At 33.2% G+C, this 20,440-nt stretch overlaps 3 protein-coding genes and 1 pseudogene across 10 annotated transcripts; 3 read left to right on the top strand and 1 right to left on the bottom strand.

Moving 5' to 3' along the window:
- Nucleotides 1-2,629: 2,629 nt before the first annotated feature.
- On the top strand, nt 2,630-7,594 carry LOC148203305 (putative inositol transporter 2). 2 transcript variants are annotated; one of them, XM_088105960.1, is made up of 6 exons: nt 2,630-2,857; nt 3,254-3,324; nt 5,024-5,359; nt 5,829-5,936; nt 6,018-6,605; nt 6,874-7,594. In XM_088105960.1, the coding sequence occupies exons 1-6, from the start codon at nt 2,725-2,727 to the stop codon at nt 7,345-7,347; spliced, it is 1,710 nt and encodes a 569-aa protein (XP_087962086.1). In that variant the 5' UTR covers nt 2,630-2,724; the 3' UTR covers nt 7,348-7,594. The 2 variants fall into 2 exon arrangements, with proteins under 2 accessions (XP_087962086.1, XP_087962087.1); XM_088105961.1 differs by lacking the exons at nt 2,630-2,857; nt 3,254-3,324 and adding an exon at nt 4,622-4,810.
- Nucleotides 7,595-10,441: 2,847 nt separating this feature from the next.
- On the top strand, nt 10,442-17,269 carry LOC124831868 (pentatricopeptide repeat-containing protein At4g21300). 7 transcript variants are annotated; one of them, XR_015784058.1, is made up of 5 exons: nt 10,442-10,602; nt 11,765-14,652; nt 14,899-15,075; nt 15,401-15,530; nt 15,931-17,269. XR_015784058.1 is itself a non-coding variant. In XM_088105957.1 (3 exons), exons 2-3 carry the CDS (start codon nt 11,953-11,955, stop codon nt 14,937-14,939), a joined length of 2,532 nt encoding a protein of 843 aa, XP_087962083.1. In that variant the 5' UTR covers nt 10,442-10,602; nt 11,765-11,952; the 3' UTR covers nt 14,940-17,269. The 7 variants fall into 7 exon arrangements, 2 of the variants coding, with proteins under 2 accessions (XP_087962083.1, XP_047161917.2); XR_015784059.1 differs by having other exon boundaries at nt 11,765-14,443; nt 14,899-15,014; nt 15,401-17,269; XR_015784057.1 differs by having other exon boundaries at nt 14,899-15,014; nt 15,401-17,269.
- On the top strand, nt 15,908-17,269 carry LOC124831865 (uncharacterized; annotated as a pseudogene).
- A 1,212-nt stretch (nt 17,270-18,481) lies between these two features.
- Nucleotides 18,482-19,648, bottom strand: PSAK (photosystem I subunit K). Its single transcript, XM_088105959.1, has 3 exons — nt 19,484-19,648; nt 19,080-19,160; nt 18,482-18,799 (listed from the first exon to the last, which is right to left on the bottom strand). Exons 1-3 carry the CDS (start codon nt 19,562-19,564, stop codon nt 18,572-18,574), a joined length of 390 nt encoding a protein of 129 aa, XP_087962085.1. The 5' UTR covers nt 19,565-19,648; the 3' UTR covers nt 18,482-18,571.
- Nucleotides 19,649-20,440: the final 792 nt, after the last annotated feature.

The raw sequence follows: 20,440 nt of genomic DNA, 5'->3' as shown, positions 1-20,440 counted from the left end.
TCAAATGTTTCATAATAACTCAAATAACATGAAGTTCATTATTTGATACATGATTTAAAATTTGTTTGTAGCAATGATGTGAATTAAAAAGAAGTAAACAAACAATACTTATATTGGAATGGATTGAAGTTTTCACTTATCATAAAAGTTTGAAGTATTTTTCTTATCACAAAGAACTAAGCATGAGACAACATAAATGGATGAAATTTCTTGAGGAACATGACTATAAGTTGCAGTATTACTTTGGGAAAGCATTGTGACAAATGCTTTGAGACAAAAATCTCTCCATGCATTATTTATGATTATAATGAAGGAATAAGATTTCATAGAATCATTCAAAGAGACTTGAACTTAATTGTAGAATTAAGATCTTATATTATATGCCTAGGAATCATAAAATTCTCAAGTGAATTTTTGGAAGAAACAAAGGAAGTTAAAGAAAGAGGCCAATTTTTGCAAGAAAAGTCGAAAACAAGATAAAAGGAAAGGAATATAAATTCTGCAAGGATTGTAGTAAAATAGTCAATTTTAGAGATAAAGTTTGCATACTACAGGACAATATATGAAAAAATTAATGTTTAAGGAAACTCATAAGAGTACTTTAAGTATTTATCCAAGTACCACAAAGATATATCAAGACTTCAAAAAAATGAGGTTTTATTGTTATTTTTGCCCTTTTATGTATATTAATAGATCAGACATAGATTTGAGAAACGTAAGTCTACATCTATTATTTTAGCAGATATAAATGTATGTATTGTCTTAACTAATAAATGTAAATTTTTCACATAATTAAAAAAAAATACACAAAATGAATCCGATTACATTAATTAATGTTTATTTATTGCTAGTAATGAGTTATTGTTTAGCTAAAGTGTAAAGATTTTTCAAAATTATTGACCATTCCAACATATCAATCAATAACGTTATCTGCTAGTTCAATTTTTTCATCCAAACCAAAAGTTGAATCTAAATAGTATTAATACAACAAATTAAAACTATGAGGAATAAATGAAATAAAATTTATAAAATTTAAAATTAACAAAAAAATTTAACTGCGTTCCGTAAACCACCGTGACAAGAGACCTCTATAGCGGCAGAACCACCATGAGCGGTGGCGACAGGCGGAGAAAGTGTTGCCTGTTGCTTACTTCTCCACCGCCAGTGGCGGTGGTTGCGCATCTGATGCCGCCTTCCACGGTGCAGTATCAAATGGGCAACTTCTTACATCATTCATTTGCTTTTACAAGTGACGTAAAAAAAGTAATTTTTACATGAGCTGAACAAAATATTACGCATACTTTAAATTTGGTATAAAATTAAATAAGTAATAAAATCCATTCAAATAGTATCAGTGAATTGACATATTTCTTTAATAAAAATGGTTTTCCTAAGAGAGAGAAAAAAAGCTCTTTTATATGAGAATTTGAAGAGATAAAACTTATACATGAGAAAGAAAAAACCAACCTTCTATCTCTGTACAGGAATCAATATCCAGAACTATTATCCATAAAAAATATATCATACTTTTTTCTTTTGTGTCTCTCTCAATTACGTTACTCATTCTAGTTCACACTCTTCTCTTCTATTTTTATCACTTTTTTTATTTTTAAAGTATGTTATATAAAAAGTTTATATGAATAAAACTTGTACATTTTCAAATGCAGTTTTATTTCACTGAAACAAAAATAGACTTAATGTGCTCTATAAGCCGACCAAGTTGACTTGTCGACTTTTGCACTGTTCTAATAAACTTTGTGGACCCCTATAGAATTAAATCCAGTACTTTTTTTTAACACTTTCTTTTAAAATTACCACGGTCTATTTATATATATATATATATATATATATATATATATATATATATTTTTAAATAATATTTTATATTTCTTTGAAATTAAAACTAGATAAAAATTGAAAAAAAATTATAATATATTGATAATTTTATTTAAGCATACAACCTGATGAAAACTTCATTATATATTTATATTATTATTATTATTTTTAAATGGGAATGAGAGAGATGCATCACTCACAATATATCTAAGTTTTAAAAGAAAATTGAAATGAAGCTGTCATTGTGAGAGACTAGGGCCATGTTTAGAAATAGTTCATGAAAATGAAACACTCATAATTCACCTTTTAACAAGCCTACGTAATGGTAATTTTCTGTTTTGGTTTTATTATCTCATATATCAAATTTAAAGGCATGGATTAAAAAGGTTAAAATAAAAAATAAATTATATTTACTGTGAAAATTTACTGATATAACATATGGTTAAAAAAAATTAAAACATCATTGCAAATCATTCAACAAAGTTTTTAACAATTAAGAACATTATAAAAGACACTTTTTTTATGGTTTGTATTTAAGAGAAGAATTTATTTAAACTTTTTACCATTTTGGCAAGTCCATTTTTGTTAACGTATCTTGCATGCCAGATTGATTATTGTCTTTATCCTTCATATTTATTTATTTTTTCTGTGGTGAGAAAAAGAATTGATCTTTAATATTAGAAAAGAGAGAAGTGAAAAGAAAAAGAAAAGCATTTTGACTCCATTATTAGTGTCCAAACTCGTCATCATAACATTTTTGTTCCATTATAAATACACTACCCATTGCAGTCTCTTCTCTCCGTATCTCAAACTCAACACACACAACCTTTGCTCAAACAAAAAACACCAACGTTGTTCTTCCTCTTTCGCTTCTTCTTTTCTCTTCCCATGGAAGGAGGTGTGCCTGAGGCTGATATCTCAGCTTTCAGAGAATGTTTATCTCTTTCATGGAAAAACCCTTACGTTCTTCGCCTTGCTTTCTCTGCTGGAATCGGTGGTCTTCTCTTTGGTTATGACACTGGTAAATAACAGAAAAAGGAAAAAAAAAAAATCCAACTTACCATACTCCATTTTTAACCATTTTCTCCTCTCTCTCTCCAAAAAAAAAAAACATAAAAAATCTTGTTTTGTTTTTCCAGTTTCGTGTAATGAAACAACCCTTTCCTCTGTTTCTCACCATTCCCACTTTCATCTGCAAGCTTTTCTGAGTTCTAACCACAAAATCACTCATTTATTATGTTGGAAACTGCTGTATATTGCTTCTGGATCATATTAATTATGATAGATTAGTATATTTCAAAAGGGTGCATGAGTTTATTTTTATGATATGATTAATATATTTACATAAGCAGATAATAATATGATTAGTGTTGTTATAATGGTTTGTTTGTAATTGGGTTGATGATTGTAAGTGCAGGAGTTATATCTGGGGCTCTGTTGTATATCAGAGATGAATTCAAAGAAGTGGATAGAAAAACTTGGCTTCAGGTAATATTAATCTTTGATGCAGTTTCAGTCTTTCAATGAATTCAAAATTCTTGTGACTCCAAACCTACTTTCATGGACTTTAATGCCCTTTCTTACATCTTCTCTGTTCTCAGCCACCAACTTGCACAAAAAACAAACTCATCTTTTTCTATGTTTCAAACACTCATACTATTATAATCCACATATTCCATATTTTTACACACATGAGAAATAATAAATATATCTTTTTACATATAATTTTTATTAAAATAGCTTCCTCTTTTCAAGAAATATTCTCAATTTTAAATAAAATAATTATGATGGTCGTAATTAAGAAAAAAAAAGTATTTCGTCATTTATTTTTGGGCAGATTAAAGAGATTAAAACACTAACTAGTTTAGGAAGAAGATGAAAGTTTGTATTTGATAATCACTTGTCGTTTTTACTAATTTTGAGGTAAGTTTTCGTTTTGCCGTATTTAAATTGAAATTTTATTAAAAAGTAAATATTTTTGCCACCAGAGTTAACACAGAAAATCGATCCAGTATTTGGTAGTAAAGTTTTATTTATTTTTTCTATTTTTCATATTTTATTCATAATTTACTGGGAGTGTGAAAACCATGACTTGGTTTCTCAGTGATATATTTTTCTTATTATCTTTAAAGATAAATCTTAACTTAGCACGAATTAAGGGTTTTTTTTCAAGATAATATTATTTAATGTTCGTTCAAGAACTTTTGAATTCCATGATCCCGATTCACGGGATGAGATCCAGTTAATTAAATTAACTATTATTTAATATTATTAAAGTAACCCAGTTTTTTTATTCCCATAATTAACATTGCCCTTGCGTATATCTAAGCCCTGAATTCGGTTAATGCTTGTTTTAAGCTTTATTTGCACATTAAATGAACTGCCGTCATGGATTTGTTCCTTTCACGTTAGGATGCTTTGGAAAATGAACCTACCACAAACCAAATACATGGTCTGTGTTAATCACACTGTAAAATATGAAATAAATGCAATTTATAGTTATAAAAATCTAATTTTAAAATATCATTTTATGGTGGGTGATGTTTAATTAATGAAAACCTTTCATTTTTACAACAGTACTCTTTTACTTGATTGATAGAGTAAAATAGAAAAGCAATATTTCTGGAGATGCGTGCGTATGAATAAATGTTTTTTCATATATTATAATACAAAATAATAATAATAATAAATTGAAAAAGGGTATGATCACCTGAAAAGTTGACATGTGTCTCGTGTCACAATCATGTGTTAGCTGAAGAAATGTTCCGTTGGTCCCGTTGGGGTGTTGGCCAACAAAGCAAAATCGAGCACCAGCTACAGCAACCACTGAAAATCCCCCAAATCCATATTCTTAACCAGCGTAATCAATCATCAAACAGTTAATTAAGAGAAGGAAGTAACTTGTGGTTCACTTTAATTCTAATTTAGTTCCATTCTTTAATTACTACTAAATGGCCTCTTATCTGTGATAAAGGTCAGATTTTTGTAATTTTTTTTTCAATTTTACTTTTTTCATCTAACTGTTTGAGTTCAATTTCATGTAGTATGTGTCAATGAATTGGAATTGTGAGTAAATTACAATTGGGGTGCCACAAATCTGAAACTGTGGTTCTTTGCTGTGAAAGAAATTTATGGTGATGTGTGACTTTTGGTATTCTCATTTTGTGTGAATTGTAAAAAATCTCAGGAAGCCATAGTGAGTACTGCAATTGCTGGAGCAATCATCGGGGCTTCAGTTGGAGGATGGATCAACGATCGATTTGGAAGAAAGAAAGGAATTGTTCTAGCAGATATCCTCTTTTTTGTTGGGTCTGCTATTATGGCTGCTGCGAAAAGCCCAGCTGTTCTCATTGTGGGTCGTGTGTTCGTTGGCATTGGTGTTGGTATGGCTTCAATGGCATCGCCCCTCTACATTTCAGAGGCTTCACCAACCCGAGTAAGAGGAGCCCTTGTGAGTCTCAACAGTTTTCTCATCACTGGAGGACAGTTCCTTTCATACCTCATCAACTTGGCCTTCACCAAGGTGGGAGAAACTGTGCTGTCACTTTTCACTTTCTTACAAATTTTTCAGACATGCCTGATCTATGTTGGTGTTCATTAAATGGTTTTTTTCATGGATGCGATTCCCCGAGTGTCTCTGAAGCTGTTCTCTAATCAAAATTTATAGTTTAACCACTGAATCCATGGGGTAAAGAGGGTATACTAGGGTGAAACTTTTCTGATACTGATTGAAAAATAGTAATAAACACATATAAGGAAGGGCATCCAAGTTTTTGTCATGTATCTCTCCTTATTGATAGTGTTAGATGGGCATTAGCTATTTAATGTTTACTAGGAAAGAAATTGAACATACATGAGAGAATCCATTTCCATTTGCATACAGAAGGTTGGTTTTAAAATTAAAATGTGGTGGATCATTGAACTTTTCTCTGGGTGTTCTTTTGTTCATCTAGTGTATGGTAAATGAGTTTGTTCATGTTTTTGTCATTCAGGCACCAGGGACATGGAGGTGGATGTTAGGGGTAGCAGCAGCACCAGCTTTGGTTCAAGTTGTATTAATGTTGACACTCCCAGAATCACCTCGTTGGCTGTACCGAAAGGTCGGATCATCATCGTTGATCAATTTTCATTGATACGTGAAACTGTAATTCTTAATTTTTGTTACATTTTTGTTCCCACAGGGTAGGGAAGAGGAGGCAAAAGCAATTCTGAAAAAGATTTACCCGCCTAGCGAAGTTGAAAGTGAAATTCAGGCTTTGAAGGAATCAGTTGATATGGAAATTAAGGAATCATCAGAGAATGTCAGCTTGATCAAACTGTTGAGAACCCCAGCTGTGAGAAGAGGTTTATATGCAGGCATGGGTCTTCTAATCTTCCAGCAGTTTGTGGGGATCAACACTGTGATGTACTACAGCCCCACCATTGTTCAGTTAGCTGGTTTTGCATCTAACAGAACAGCACTGCTTCTGTCACTCATCATAGCTGGTCTGAATGCATTTGGTTCAATTGTGAGTATATACTTTATTGACAAGACTGGGAGGAAAAAGCTTGCTCTGATCAGTTTGTGTGGAGTTGTGTTCTCCCTGGCTATGCTAACTGTCTCTTTTCGAGAAAGTGAAATTCATGCTCCAATGGTGAGTGCCATTGGAACCTCTCAGTTCAACAACACATGTCCTGATTACAAAGCAGCTCTGAACCCTAATGAATGGAGTTGCATGACATGCCTAAAGGCTTCACCGTCTTGTGGTTTTTGTGCTGCCGATGACAAGGTACAAATCCATTCCACCCTTTTTCATTTTGCCAACACCATGTTTCGATTTTGCGGTTCACAAAACTCTTACCAATTACTGGGAGGGAAGGGCTAGAAAACAAGTTATTTCAAGACCACACATAATTCATATGGCTGGATTTTGCATGTCTAGTTATTACTGTCAATTATTGGGAGGGAAAGCAATGAAACAAGTTCTTTCAATTCCAAATGTTGACAATAATTTTGCATTTTATATCCATTGACACCAATTTCTGTTAAACTTGCAGCTTTTACCCGGGGCATGTCTGATCTCCAATGCTATCACAAAGAATTTGTGTGGCAGTGATCATAGGGCATGGTACACTAGGGGGTGTCCTAGCAAATATGGTTGGACCGCCTTAGTAGGCCTTGCTCTTTACATAATTTTCTTCTCACCTGGGATGGGAACTGTTCCATGGGTTGTGAACTCTGAAATCTATCCCTTGAGGTACAGAGGAATCTGTGGAGGAATGGCATCAACAACTGTTTGGATTTCCAACCTCATTGTTTCAGAATCCTTTTTGTCCTTGACAGAAGCTATTGGGACAGCGTGGACATTCATGATGTTTGGAATTGTAGCCGTTGTGGCCATTTTCTTTGTCGTTATATATGTACCTGAGACCAAAGGGGTTCCAATGGAAGAAGTGGAGAAGATGCTGGAACAAAGATCATTGCAGTTTAAGTTTTGGCAGAAGAGATATTCTGGCACTGAGAAGCACTGACTCAAGCAAGAACAAAGAACCTTGTTTGAGTCATGTTTAGTTGTTGTAGCTTTAAATAGTGAATTAAGTGGCTTGTGAAATATGGTATTGACAATGGTTTCTTTGGGTAAGATTTGTGATAGTTAGAATTTTAGCCCTAATGTGTATGTAGTTGATTAGCTGGGTTGCTGAAAATCCTTGTGAGATCCCTAGAGGATTGATATTAAGTTCTTCTTTGTGAACTAATAAAAAATATTAAATTATTATCTATTGCTTTACATTTTCTTGAAACTTATTCAATATAAAGAATTTGATCTTCTAACGTAACCATCTTCTATTTGGCTTCTTTTTTCTTCTTTACACCAGCTAATGGTAACAACACAAGAAAACGTTTGAGAAAGTATTTTTCTGTAGCTTCTTGCAGTCCCTTTGAATTTTGCACTGCTCTGAATTCATATTATGATAAATAGGAGAAAACGTTTTTTTTTATTAAAATTAATACAAGATTCTGGTATTGGTGGAAGTTAAATAATGAAATTCACATAATAAAAATTAATCTGTCGAAAAGTTAATATTAGAAAAAGTGTATATTTTATTAGCATACTCGAATCTGGACAAATTTAAGTTGCAAGTGTATCTTCATGGACAATTCAGTGTGTGGGTCAAATTTAAAGGATTTGATACTTGGTGGGCATCCACCCGTTGGTGATGATTTCTAATGAATTCGTAACTTCAATAACGTATTAAAATTATAAAGCTTGGATTGATGCTAGACAAAAGGAACGCATAGCACAATTATACAAGTCACATAACACGTTTTTTATATTGTGCTCCATTTATTGATTAATGCAAACTAGAAATATAAAAATATGTCCTACTGTATTTTTTGTATTTAATTTATTAGAAAAAGGCATGGGTGATAGTTAGAGCTGGTCCAGTTTACAGGATTTCGTCGTCTTCATGAGTTTGAGTAAAAAAAAAAGTCTATAAGACCAAAAATTTCACATAATTAAAAGTTCACATATCAAATCCCAACAAAAAGCCTTATGGCGCAGGCTAATCTACGAGCCAACTTTTAAAGTAAAAAGTTTATTTCAAAATAAAATATTTAAATGATCTTCATAAAAATATTTAATTCAAATTTAAACTCAAGTAAAGTTAAATAGGACTTTAAGTTAATCTAAGATGTTTCAAGTTGTTTGCCATGAACTAAACAAATCATGTCTAAATTCTGTTAAGATAAATTATGTCTACTTTAAACTTAATTCAAGTTGAGTTAGATCTATCTCATTTAAGTCAATTTGGATTCATGTTAAATCGGGTTGAATCAGATCAAATCAAGTCAAAACTCGTATTAATCCTGAAACATGTCAAGTTCATGTTGAATATTATTAAAAAAGACTTCTAAGAGTATATTGGGCCGAATATAGTTGATTTCGTATTAGATTGAGTTCACTTAATTCACTTTAAGTTAAGTCTAATTAATTTCACAACACATTAAATTAAATTAGGTCTCCTTAAGCTAAATTAGTTAGATACATCTTAATTAAATTATGTCAAATCCAATCCACCTGTAGAATTGAACTAGTCGAATTTAACTTAATTTAACTTAATTAAAATCAAATTGAATCAGATTCACACTGCGTGAATTAAGTAAGTCTAATAAGATAATCAAATTCATTTTCAACCATCAGCTTATAGAGTAGGATGACTATAAAAGGGGTGTGTACTCCTATCATTTATTGGGAGGGAAAGGACAAGAAAACAAGTTATTTCAATTCCAATTGTTGTCAGTAATATACATTTAATTTTACATATTATATTTATTAATAGCGTCCAGAACTATTTGGATTTTCAACCTTACGCTTTCGAATCCCTTTCGTACTAGACAGAAGCCATTGGCACAACATGGACATTGATGATGTTTGGAATTGTGGTTATTGTGTCAATTTTCTTCTGTCATTGGTTTTGTAGCCGAGACCAAAGGATGGAATAATAAGAAGTCTCGTTGTTGAATGAGAAAAACAATGCTTTGAAGTGTGGCTCATATTACTTGAAAACAGCATCACATCATATATTAGCCCCAAAATCAAATACAAAATCCTTATCCAACAAGACAAACCTCATACTGCTTAACCTCCACTCACTAAGTCAAAGAATTAGCAAGTAGCAAACACCTTCATCAAATAATTTCAAAAAATCACATCACACTCACCTATTACGGTATTTAATTATGAAGTTTTTTATGCCATATTATTTCTATTCTAAAATCTTAAAATAATAAATATTTTTAATCGGTTTTTACTGCCTATCAAAAAATAATATATAGATTTTTAATCCTAAACAATAGAATAATGATTTCGTAACTTATTTTCATCTATGTAAGCTTAAATGTACACCAATTTTCTACCAATTACTTGCTATCACCAACCTTACTCTCCAAATTTTCTTTTTATTTTTTTCATCTCTGAAATTTCAGCCGAAGCTCCTTCTACTATTACTAGCTTCTTCCATTTGTGTGCTCTAGTTTATGCATCTATCACAAACAAAAACCTAATAATGATTAATTAACACTGTTCAATTTGCTTTATATATTTAATCCTTAATTTTAAATTCATTAAATCTTAAAAGTACACTATAAGCACTTCTCGGTACACTATATATTTGCTCTTAATTATTTCTGTATGATACAATAGATCACTGCATTCGGTTCATGAGTTTATTCTTTTTGCTACCAGCATTCTTGGTAAAGACCAAATAAATAAATAAATAATCTATAAATATTTACCTTGCATTCCATGAATTATTTATTAGGTTTTATATTTATATATCTTGTTAATTAGGAAACATTTTCATATATATTTTGTATTATATAATTCAGAATATATTTTTAAATTACGTATGAATTTAAATTTGTATAATTTTTAGTATGTTTTCAAATTTTACCATAAAAAAAATATAAAGCACGAACATTTTAAGCTTTTTAACAATTTATGGGAGAAACTGTGAAGTGCAAAAAGTAATTGGCAAAGCTAAAACCCTAAAATGGCCCAACCCAATAATTTGTAGCTTGGGCTGCCTATCTGTGAAACGGAATAGAGAAAGAAACCGAGAGTGGTGGGAACGCAGAGAACTCCAAATACATAACGAAGAACTCAACGCCAACACCCAAACCACACAGAAACTTGATACATAGAGAATCTGAAACAGAGAGCATTGTCTGAGGTCATCGTAGACGGTCGGATGTGATGCAGAAGTAGTTGTCATATGGTTTAAGTACGTTTTCCTTCATTATACATATATGGCTGCAATCCACTTTTGATCTTAGATTAAATGTAGATAATATAGTAGTTTACTTTAATTATGATATGATATTCTTTTCAGGTCTTAATGTCTAAACGATCATGAATAGGTTGTTAGTACCTGTTTAGGCTAGAATAATTTTTGTTTTTTGCTCACTGGGAATCCTTATGTCAAGAATGCATGTCTTGAAAACTTGTTGTACTCGTTTCATTGGTTTTTTCATTCACACTTGCCAATCAACTTTGTCTATGGCTAACGTCATTATTCTTATTTCTAATAACGTCGTAATTATTGCCGCACACCTTTCAATTCAAGTGACCAACTTTCGAGCATGAGAATACTGTTTTTATGTGTGTAATTTCGTATAGTCTTATTGTATGAAATTCTTGAAGTTGGGTACACATTTTCACAAGGGCGTAAATTGTTTGTTGGAAAGTCTTATGGATCAAATTCTGTTTCGAAGACTTTACTTTAACATTCATTGTTATGTGACTGATATATTTGATGTTTTTGATTAACATAGACGTGCTTTTTTCTTCTTTGGGAAATTTAATTTGTAGTAATATGCCATTACCACCCTAAATTGACTTCTTTATGTGGTCAATTATTTCAGCAATAATTACAGTTATACTCACGCAGCAATAATTCCAGGAAAAATACACCAATTTTAAGAAAATGTTTATTTAGGTAATTTACAGATTATAATTTGTACATAATGATATACGGATCTGACCTATGGATTTTGATCTGTGTGTACTCAGTTACTTACGGATTTAGACTGTACGTAATTACATATGCCTAGTTTTATATCTGTTGCAAGAATGGCTGTCGAGGGAGACAATTTAATAGTTCAGGTTCATCGAAAATCAAGTTTATCATTTATTTGAGCACAAGAAGATTTGAAATTTAAGGAGTATTAAGATAGTCTTGGTGCATGAATACAAAGAAAGCAACTGAAAAAGCTACAGCATAATCTCAATAGTGACTTTATTATCTATATCCTCCACTGATCCAATCAAAACCCTCCAATTATCATTCACTATTCTTGTGTAATATCTAATCTAATCTAATCTGCATGTTCTTTTTTCTTAAGCAACCTAATTAATCTCTTATACTTATGGTTACTAAATACCAGATATTGTTGATGAAGAGGGACTTCAACAGGTTATATTTGATAGATAAACTACTGTTACGGAATATGAAAGTGGAAGAGGTGAATCAATGTCAGATTCAAGAGTGGTATCCAAAGTTAAATATATGCCCTATGTCTAGACTCAATTTCAAGGTCCAAATTCATGCACACAGAAACAAACATAGGCAACAATGTTATCTCAAAATCTATGCTCTATATTTAGACTCGCAATTTCAAGGTCCAAATTCATGCACACAGCAACAAACATAGGCAACAATGTTATCTCGAAATCACATCTTTTGGCCCCGGAGACCCAAGATTCTCTCACAACCCATTTGGAATATTTGTTCCGGGCTTGTTCAGATGCTTCTTTGCTTCAACAAGTTAGACAAGTCCACACTCAAGTCGTTGTTGGTGGTATGAATGATATTTGCTCACTGAGTTCCAGAATTTTGGGCCTGTATGTTCTTTGTGTTAGAATCAAGGATGCAGGAAACTTGTTCTTCAGGCTTGAACTGTGCCACGCTCTTCCCTGGAATTGGATGATAAGAGGGCTTTACATGTTGGAGTGGTTTGATTTTGCTTTGTTGTTTTACTTCAAGATGTTGGGTAGTAAAGTTTCACCTGACAAATACACATTCCCTTATGTGATTAAAGCTTGTGGTGGTTTGAATAATGTGCCGTTGTGTATGGTGATTCATAACATGGCTCGATTGATGGGATTTCATGTGGACTTGTTTGTCGGTAGTGCTTTGATCAAGTTGTATGCAGACAATGGTTATATTCATGATGCACGACTTGTGTTTGATGAATTGCCCCAGAGAGACACCATTTTGTGGAATGTGATGCTTCATGGTTATGTGAAAATTGGAGATTTTGAAAATGCAATAGGGACTTTTCGTGACATGAGGACCTCTTATAGTAGGCCTAATTCAGTGACATATACTTGTATTTTGTCTATATGTGCTATGAAAGGGAAATTTTGTGTTGGTACTCAGCTTCATGGTCTTGTTATTGGTAGTGGATTTGAGTTTGATCCTCAGGTAGCAAATACACTTGTTGCCATGTATTCAAAATGCGGGAACCTTTTAGATGCTCACAAGTTATTTAATACAATGTCACAAACTGATATAGTAAGTTGGAACGGATTGATGGCTGGATATGTACAAAATGGATTTTCAGATGAGGCTGCACCTTTGTTTAATGCAATGATCTCTGCTGGTGTCAAACCAGATGCGGTCACTTTTGCAAGTTTCCTTCCTTCTCTCCTTAAAACTGGGAGTCTTAAACATTGTAAGGAAGTTCATGGTTACATAGTGCGACATAGGGTGCCTTTTGATGTCTATTTGAAGAGTGCTCTTATTGACATATACTTCAAGGGTGGAGATGTAAAGATGGCATTCAAGATTTTCCAGCTGAATACTTTGGTTGATGTTGCGGTTTGCACAGCTATGATATCAGGTTATGTACTTAATGGGCTGAATACGGATGCTATAAACATTTTCCGGTGGTTAATTAAAAAAGGAATGGTTCCTAATTGCCTAACCATGGCTAGTGTTCTGCCAGCTTGTGCTGCAATGGCTGCTATAAAATTAGGCAAGGAGTTGCATTGTGATATTCTAAAGAAACGACTAGAGAATATAGTTAATGTGGGATCTGCCATAACAGATATGTATGCAAAATGCGGAAGAGTGGATCTTGCGTATGAATTTTTTAGAAGAATGTCCCAAAGAGATAGTGTATGTTGGAACTCAATGCTTTCAAGCTTCTCACAGAATGGAAAACCAGAAATGGCCATTGATCTCTTCCGCCAAATGGGAATTAGTGGAGCCAAGTATGATACTGTGAGCCTATCATCTGCTCTCTCTGCTGCTTCAAATTTACCGGCACTCTATTATGGGAAAGAGATGCATGCCTATGTTATAAGAAATGCATTTAGTTTTGACACTTTTGTTGCAAGTGCACTGATAGATATGTATTCTAAATGTGGAAAACTAGCTTTGGCTAGATGTGTGTTTGACTTGATGGACGGGAAGAATGAAGTGTCATGGAACAGCATCATTGCTGCCTATGGAAACCATGGTTTCCCTAGAGAATGCCTTGACCTATTCCATGAGATGTTAGGAGCTGGGATTCACCCTGACCATGTTACTTTTCTTGTCATACTTTCTGCTTGTGGCCATGCAGGCTTAGTTGATGAAGGCATACACTACTTTCGTCGCATGACTACAGAATATGGTATCAGTGCTAGGATGGAGCACTATGCATGCATGGTAGATTTGTATGGTCGTGCTGGCCGTTTGCATGAAGCATTTGATACTATGAAGAGCATGCCATTCACTCCGGATGCTGGTGTTTGGGGGACATTGCTAGGAGCTTGCCGACTCCATGGCAATGTGGACTTGGCTAAACTAGCTTCAAGACATCTTGTAGACCTGGACCCAAAGAATTCTGGATACTATGTATTGCTTTCTAATGTACATGCGGATGCTGGTGAGTGGGCAAGTGTTCTTAAAATTAGAAGTTTAATGAAGGAGAAAGGAGTTCAGAAGATACCTGGATATAGTTGGATTGATGTTAATGGGGGAACCCATATGTTTTCTGCTGCTGATGGAAATCACCCAAAATCTGTTGAGATCTATTTGATTCTGAAGAGTCTCCTTCCTGAGCTGAGAAAACAGGGTTATGTTCCTCAACCATACCTTCCATTGCACCCTCAAATCATGGGCAGGCATTGAAACAAGAATGATTGATTTCTTTCGTATTCTCAGTAATAATCATAGCAAATACTTGATGCAACTCATCATTTTAACATAACTTCTATCCAAACGTATGAGTATGCTTTAAGTTATCTCTTAAGCAAGTTATTACGTTAGAATTATTCTTCGAAGGTATATTTCCAATAGTCTCACCTGAATCTAGTATTTACTTGAGAATTGTACCCACATGGTTTGTGAGCTTCATGATTGGCTAAATTATTTCAATCATTCTTGTTACTTCTACCTTCCTCTGTAACCCACATTGATGACTTGTCGAACATAATTCTCCTTCTTCTCTTTTAATTTTTCTTTTTGTTGAATTTATGCACTCCAATCTCTTGTCCCATTTACCATAACAGAAATTTTTGTTATGTTCAGGTATAAGTAGATTCATATCGAAGTCTTGGAAATTTTGTTGACTTTGGTTTGGCTGTTGTACTTGTATGTCCTTGCAATGTATCTTAGGGCATGCGGTGATGGGAGAATTATCAGCGGTATATTCTTCTTTTAGTTAAAGTGTGCAAAATGCAGGAAATGAAAAGATCAGCAATAACTGTAAGGGCTCTTAATAGAAAAAAATAAGGCCACTGTTTATCATTATTTGAAATTGAGCAAGGAGGGATTTTGCTCTTTCATTCTGCTCCTAAAAACTGTATTGAATAGCTTACAATTACAACGTGTAGAACAAAGTATGCCTTCCTGTCTTCTCCATTTTCCTCCAACCGAACAGTTTGCAACTATTATTATCAAAACAAGCTGTTAGTTGTGTTAATCAGCTATACCTTAGTTTGACAAACCTTTGTTACCTTCTAAGATATGCTTTATATTTTGCTTAGGTTGGAACACATTTTCTTACATTAATTTATATTATTTGTTGTAGTTGATGGAGAGGAAGTGACATCAACAGTATATAAATTCTGCATCTATTTTGGTGATGAAGCATTTCATAAACAAGCCAAACAAGAAATTGAGCACAACTAACGTGGCTTATCATATTTGTCCTTTAAGAGGTAATTTTCCTTAAGTCCAAACCTCTATTTAATTCTATCTCAACTCAACAATATGCGTGCAGTTTTATCTCTGCTGCAAGGAGCGTTGTCTAGGTAGGGAGACAGTTTAATAGTTCATATTTATTGAAAATCTAGTTTACCACTTATTCTTGGACAAGTTATGAAATTTAAGGAGTATTAAGATAGTCTTGGTGTATGAATACAAAGAAAGCAACTGAAAAAGCTAAGCATAATCTCAATGCAGTGCTTCTATCCTATATTTACTTAGATTTTCCTGCCTTGTCAATGGTGACTTTATTATCTATATCCTCCACTGGTCCAATCAAAACCCTCCAATTATCATTCATTGTTCTTATCTAACGTCTAATCTAATCTAATCTGCCTGTTCTATTTTCTTAAGCCACCCAATTGGTCTCTTATACTTGGTTACGGAATACCAGATACCGATTGTTAAAGAACAGGGACTTCAACAGGTTATAGTTAGTAGAGAAACACTGTTACAGAATATTAAAGTGGAAGAGGTGAATTGATGTCATATTCAAGAGTGGTATCCAAAGTTCAAATCTGTATCCATCAAGACATTAATTCATCAACTTCCCGAGTCATTTATTCAGTACCTTCTTGATGACTCAGGGCCCTTCCTGTTACCTGTTTCTGTCTTAAATGAAGATGCATTACCCAATAGAATTCATAATCCATATGTGGAAGAAGATTTTAAGGTTTCAGAGGGATCTAGAGATGAAGCAGAAAGTTTTCAACCACCTTCTTTTCCAGAACTAGAATTGAAAATTAAGGAATCCATTGTGTACCTTAGGGGTGCAGTCTTTCCCAAGCTTAATTGGAGTGCCCCAAAAGATTCAGCTTGGATAAGTACTGTTGGTACCCTTCGGTGCACCAGTTTCAGTGACATTGCACTTTTATTTTGAGCATCTGACTCATTGGTCCATGACTTGTGCCATGCGTATGATTCATGCCAGGATAAATCTTCAGCCAGGCCCCATAATTTCTTTCTTGCACTCTGTAATGGTATCCATCTCTTCAGCCAGACATGGAATTTGATGTTTCGTACGAAATCATAAGTTAATTGGAATTTCTCAACGAGAGGTTATTACTTTTTATTTATGTTTTACTTGAAAAGAAGAAGGATTTCCTTTCATTGATACTAGCTTTTTTAACAATCATGTGAGGGCTAAATTTGAGTCAGAAAACTACACATTGGATGTTTATATAACAAAGGATGAGAGAGTGAAGGTTATAGATTTCAACCCTTGGGGTGCCTTTAAATTGCCCTTGTTGTTTGCATGGGATGAATTAGAGCAAATTTATACTAGAGGAAATGATGTGGAGTTTAGAATTGTGGAAGATCGTTGCGCTGTTTGGCAAGGACTGCAAACAGCTGTTTTTTTTATTACTTGGATACCAGTCCGGGAAGTGGTTGGGAACAATTTCTAAGGACTGCAGATGAAGAGTTAAGACAACAATATACAGAAGCTGATGCATGACAATTATCTGCTGTTTCTCTAAATTATTACTTGATGTAGCAAGTAAAAAAGTAGCTTTTGAATGTGTATTTTGAGTTTCTTGACAAAGGGGAAAACCCGTGTTTGAAAGCATTACCTCACAGAGGATGAAGATTTCTTGTTTAACAGAAACCTCTTAGTCTTTATGGTTGTTAAGTTTTTTTGTGGAACTTCAAACATCAGATATTCTTAATTAAAGTTTTTATGTTAGTCATTGTATGCTGCTACCAATTTCAGGCCTTCGGATAATTTAAGTGTTGAAACTGACGTGACAATTGTGTACTATAGTATCATTTACTTATTTTCAATAATATACTAACTAAACTTTGAGGAAGTTTTGTGGGTAACACTGGAAATACAACATCAAATCATTGTCCCATGTAAGAACGTGTGTTACGATTGTGTTGGCACCAAGTGTTAGGAGCTCAAGTTCAGTAAGCTTGTGGTTCTTAGATTTATGCATATGAAAAAAAAACACTGTTGGTAGGCGTCCTTTCATGTCTGAGCATATACTAAAGAAATTTGTTTTTTAAACTAAAAAATAAGTGCACCATACCAGCTATCAACTTCAATATTATGTTTTACCAATTATTTTCCAGGTTAATTTGTATTTGTTTTAGTTCTGGAGGCATACACTTCCAGTTAACATGAATTAAAGATGCAAATCTTCTTTTCACCTTTAGACTTTGTTCACTTGAATAGATTTGAAGGAGAGTGATTGAATGAATTTGAGAGGATTTGAAGGTAAACTTTTTGTTATTTATTTGAGTGAATTTTTGAGGTAAGTGAAAGTGAATTTGGAAACAAATTTTTTTAATTTGTCACATCAATCAAATCATATACTAATTCTTACAAATTTTACTTCCAAATTCACTCTTATTTACCTCCAAAATCCACTCAAATAAACAACAAAAAATTTATCTTCAAATCCATTCAATCACTCTCCCATAAATTCATTCAAGTAAACAAGTCATTAGTGATTAGTGATCTGATTTTTATTGACTATGAGGATGAGTTCTTGCATTGTATTGCCGTTGAAATTATAAAGCAACATGAAAGTTAAAGTTTGTAGAGTTTAAATTTGTTGCACTCTACAAGTGGATGGATAGTGTATTTACTGTCTGAATTCTATAAAATTAAAAAGCGTATGTAGGTTCAACTATACCCTTTTTGTTCTGCATCTTACCAAATATTTCTAAAACATTTTTAAGTTCTATTGAATGCCTCCCATAGATAGGTAAACCTATTTTATTTTTCATAGTGAAATAAAAATGTAAAACTTTGTTTTTTCTTTTAAATGTAATGATTATCTCTCTTAGTTGTGGGTTCTTTTACGTTGTTATCACGTTTGTATCGAAGGGAATGCTTGTGAATTTCATGACAGTTACATTTTGCTGTGTTTAGAAGGGAGAGGATAAGATGAAGATGAAGTTAAGCTTGAGAAAGAAGAAAGAGTGAAGTGAAAATAAAGTACATGACTAATTGATTACAGATGCATGATGCATGAGACTTTGAAGGTGTTTAAAGTGCACCAATGTTCTTGAGACCAAGAACAACCCCAACTCCAATGATGTGGCCGACAGCACCACAGGCCAAGGTGTCTGCAAGAGTGAACCCAGCAGGGTCACCAGTCTGCAAGCCTGAGTCCCTCACCTCCAGCTTTAGCCCTGCAGTGGCTTTCCTGTTCGCTGATGGAGCCAATCCAAACCTTCCAGCAAACAGCATCAGGCTTGTAGAAGCCACCATAATCTGTTCAACATTTCAACAATCTCAGCTATCATATTAAGAACAATCCTATAAACAATATTCTCTCTCACTTCTTTTTCATTGCATATTGAACAAGAAACGGTATGATTGTTAGCACCATTCTGCAGACCCACCAAGCAATTCACATGATTGAGGCATGTATTAACAAGAATTTCTTATGTACCCTTCGGAAAACTGAGCTGTTATCTATTAAGCTATGCTTTGTAATGTACTCCAATGAAACAACAAAATTTAGAAATGAGTGAAATTCATAAGATCCTACCAGATTAGTGGATGAACCAATGTAGTCACATCGAACTCCCAAACCACCCTTCCCCTTGCGCCTCATGGGTTGGACAGCAACCTGTCAACAAAAACATACCCAGTTATCATAATCACAATACAATTGAAACTAAAGTTCAAATTCTCTATTCAGTTCTTTTTTACTGTCTCCTTACTGATTTTTTAAAATAACGTTGATATATTAAAAAGGTTTAATATATTTTAAAACATCAAAATTAATATCCATAAATGTATTTTGAAAACTAAGCAGAGAAACAACAATAAAAGCTCAGCTGAAAATCTATATTATATGAGCAGAAACAACAAGATCATGTGCAATCTGTGTCTAACATATATCTAAACTAAAAAAAAGATGGTAAATTTGTAAATATAAAATGTGCTGACCAAGTTCTGCACAGGGGCAGCTGAGAATTGGGGTCTGAGACCAGTGAATTGGGGGAGAGTGGTCATTGCAGTGGTTGCCATTTGTTAAAACTAAGAAGAGGAAAATGAAAATATGTTTGGTTTCTTCTCTCTGAGTCTCCCTTTTCTTGAAATGTTTTGTGGGTTTCTTCTGTGACTGTGATGTATCTAATGGCAGCCACATGAGGAATTTGTGGCCTCAAAAGGCCAAATTGAGATGGCCAAAGATTCGTTAGTCCGATGTGGCATTATATGATTTGGAGGAATGGATAATGGATAATGTCTTAACAGCCACGATGTAACACCCTCTTTTTAGCATAATATAATTATTTATTTATATTATTTAATTAGATTTATAATACAAAATAAAAATATTTTATAAAAATAAAATTAAGTTAAGTTTATATTGGAAAGAGAAAAAAAGTTAACATTAAGTTGAGTGTATAGTCATTTATTCTTTTTTTTTTCATTTATATTTATTGAGTTTGTGATGTTCGATAAAAATTGGATTAAATTATAGAATATTTAGTCCATATATTTTATATAATTAGTGATTTCATTCAACAATAATGTCTCAAACTAAGGTCATTTTAAGGAGTAAAGGTCAACTATGGGAATTACATTAAATTTATTTTTTCTTCCTTATTTCAGGATAATAGATAATTGGAATAGATTTTGAAACCAACAAATATATAGAATGAGACAGTTTAATACTAGAATAGTTAAGAAAGTTGAATCGCCGTTGTGTTATAAAAGTTTATATGATAATATTAGGAATGTTCCCAACCTAACTCATAAAAAAAAATTAAACGCGATCCAAAAAATTGATAATCAATTAAAATAAATTTGTTTGGATTGATTTGGATCTTTCTTTTCTAGAATCTTGACAGTTTAAAACTGATCCAATGTGTCTCACTTGGTTCATACTTGCAAATTTGT

Source organism: Vigna umbellata, chromosome 2, assembly GCF_029865625.1.
Source record: "Vigna umbellata cultivar VRB3 chromosome 2, Vumbellata_1.0, whole genome shotgun sequence".
Classification (NCBI taxonomy): domain Eukaryota; kingdom Viridiplantae; phylum Streptophyta; class Magnoliopsida; order Fabales; family Fabaceae; genus Vigna; species Vigna umbellata.
This window is presented reverse-complemented; position numbering and strand designations above follow the sequence as displayed.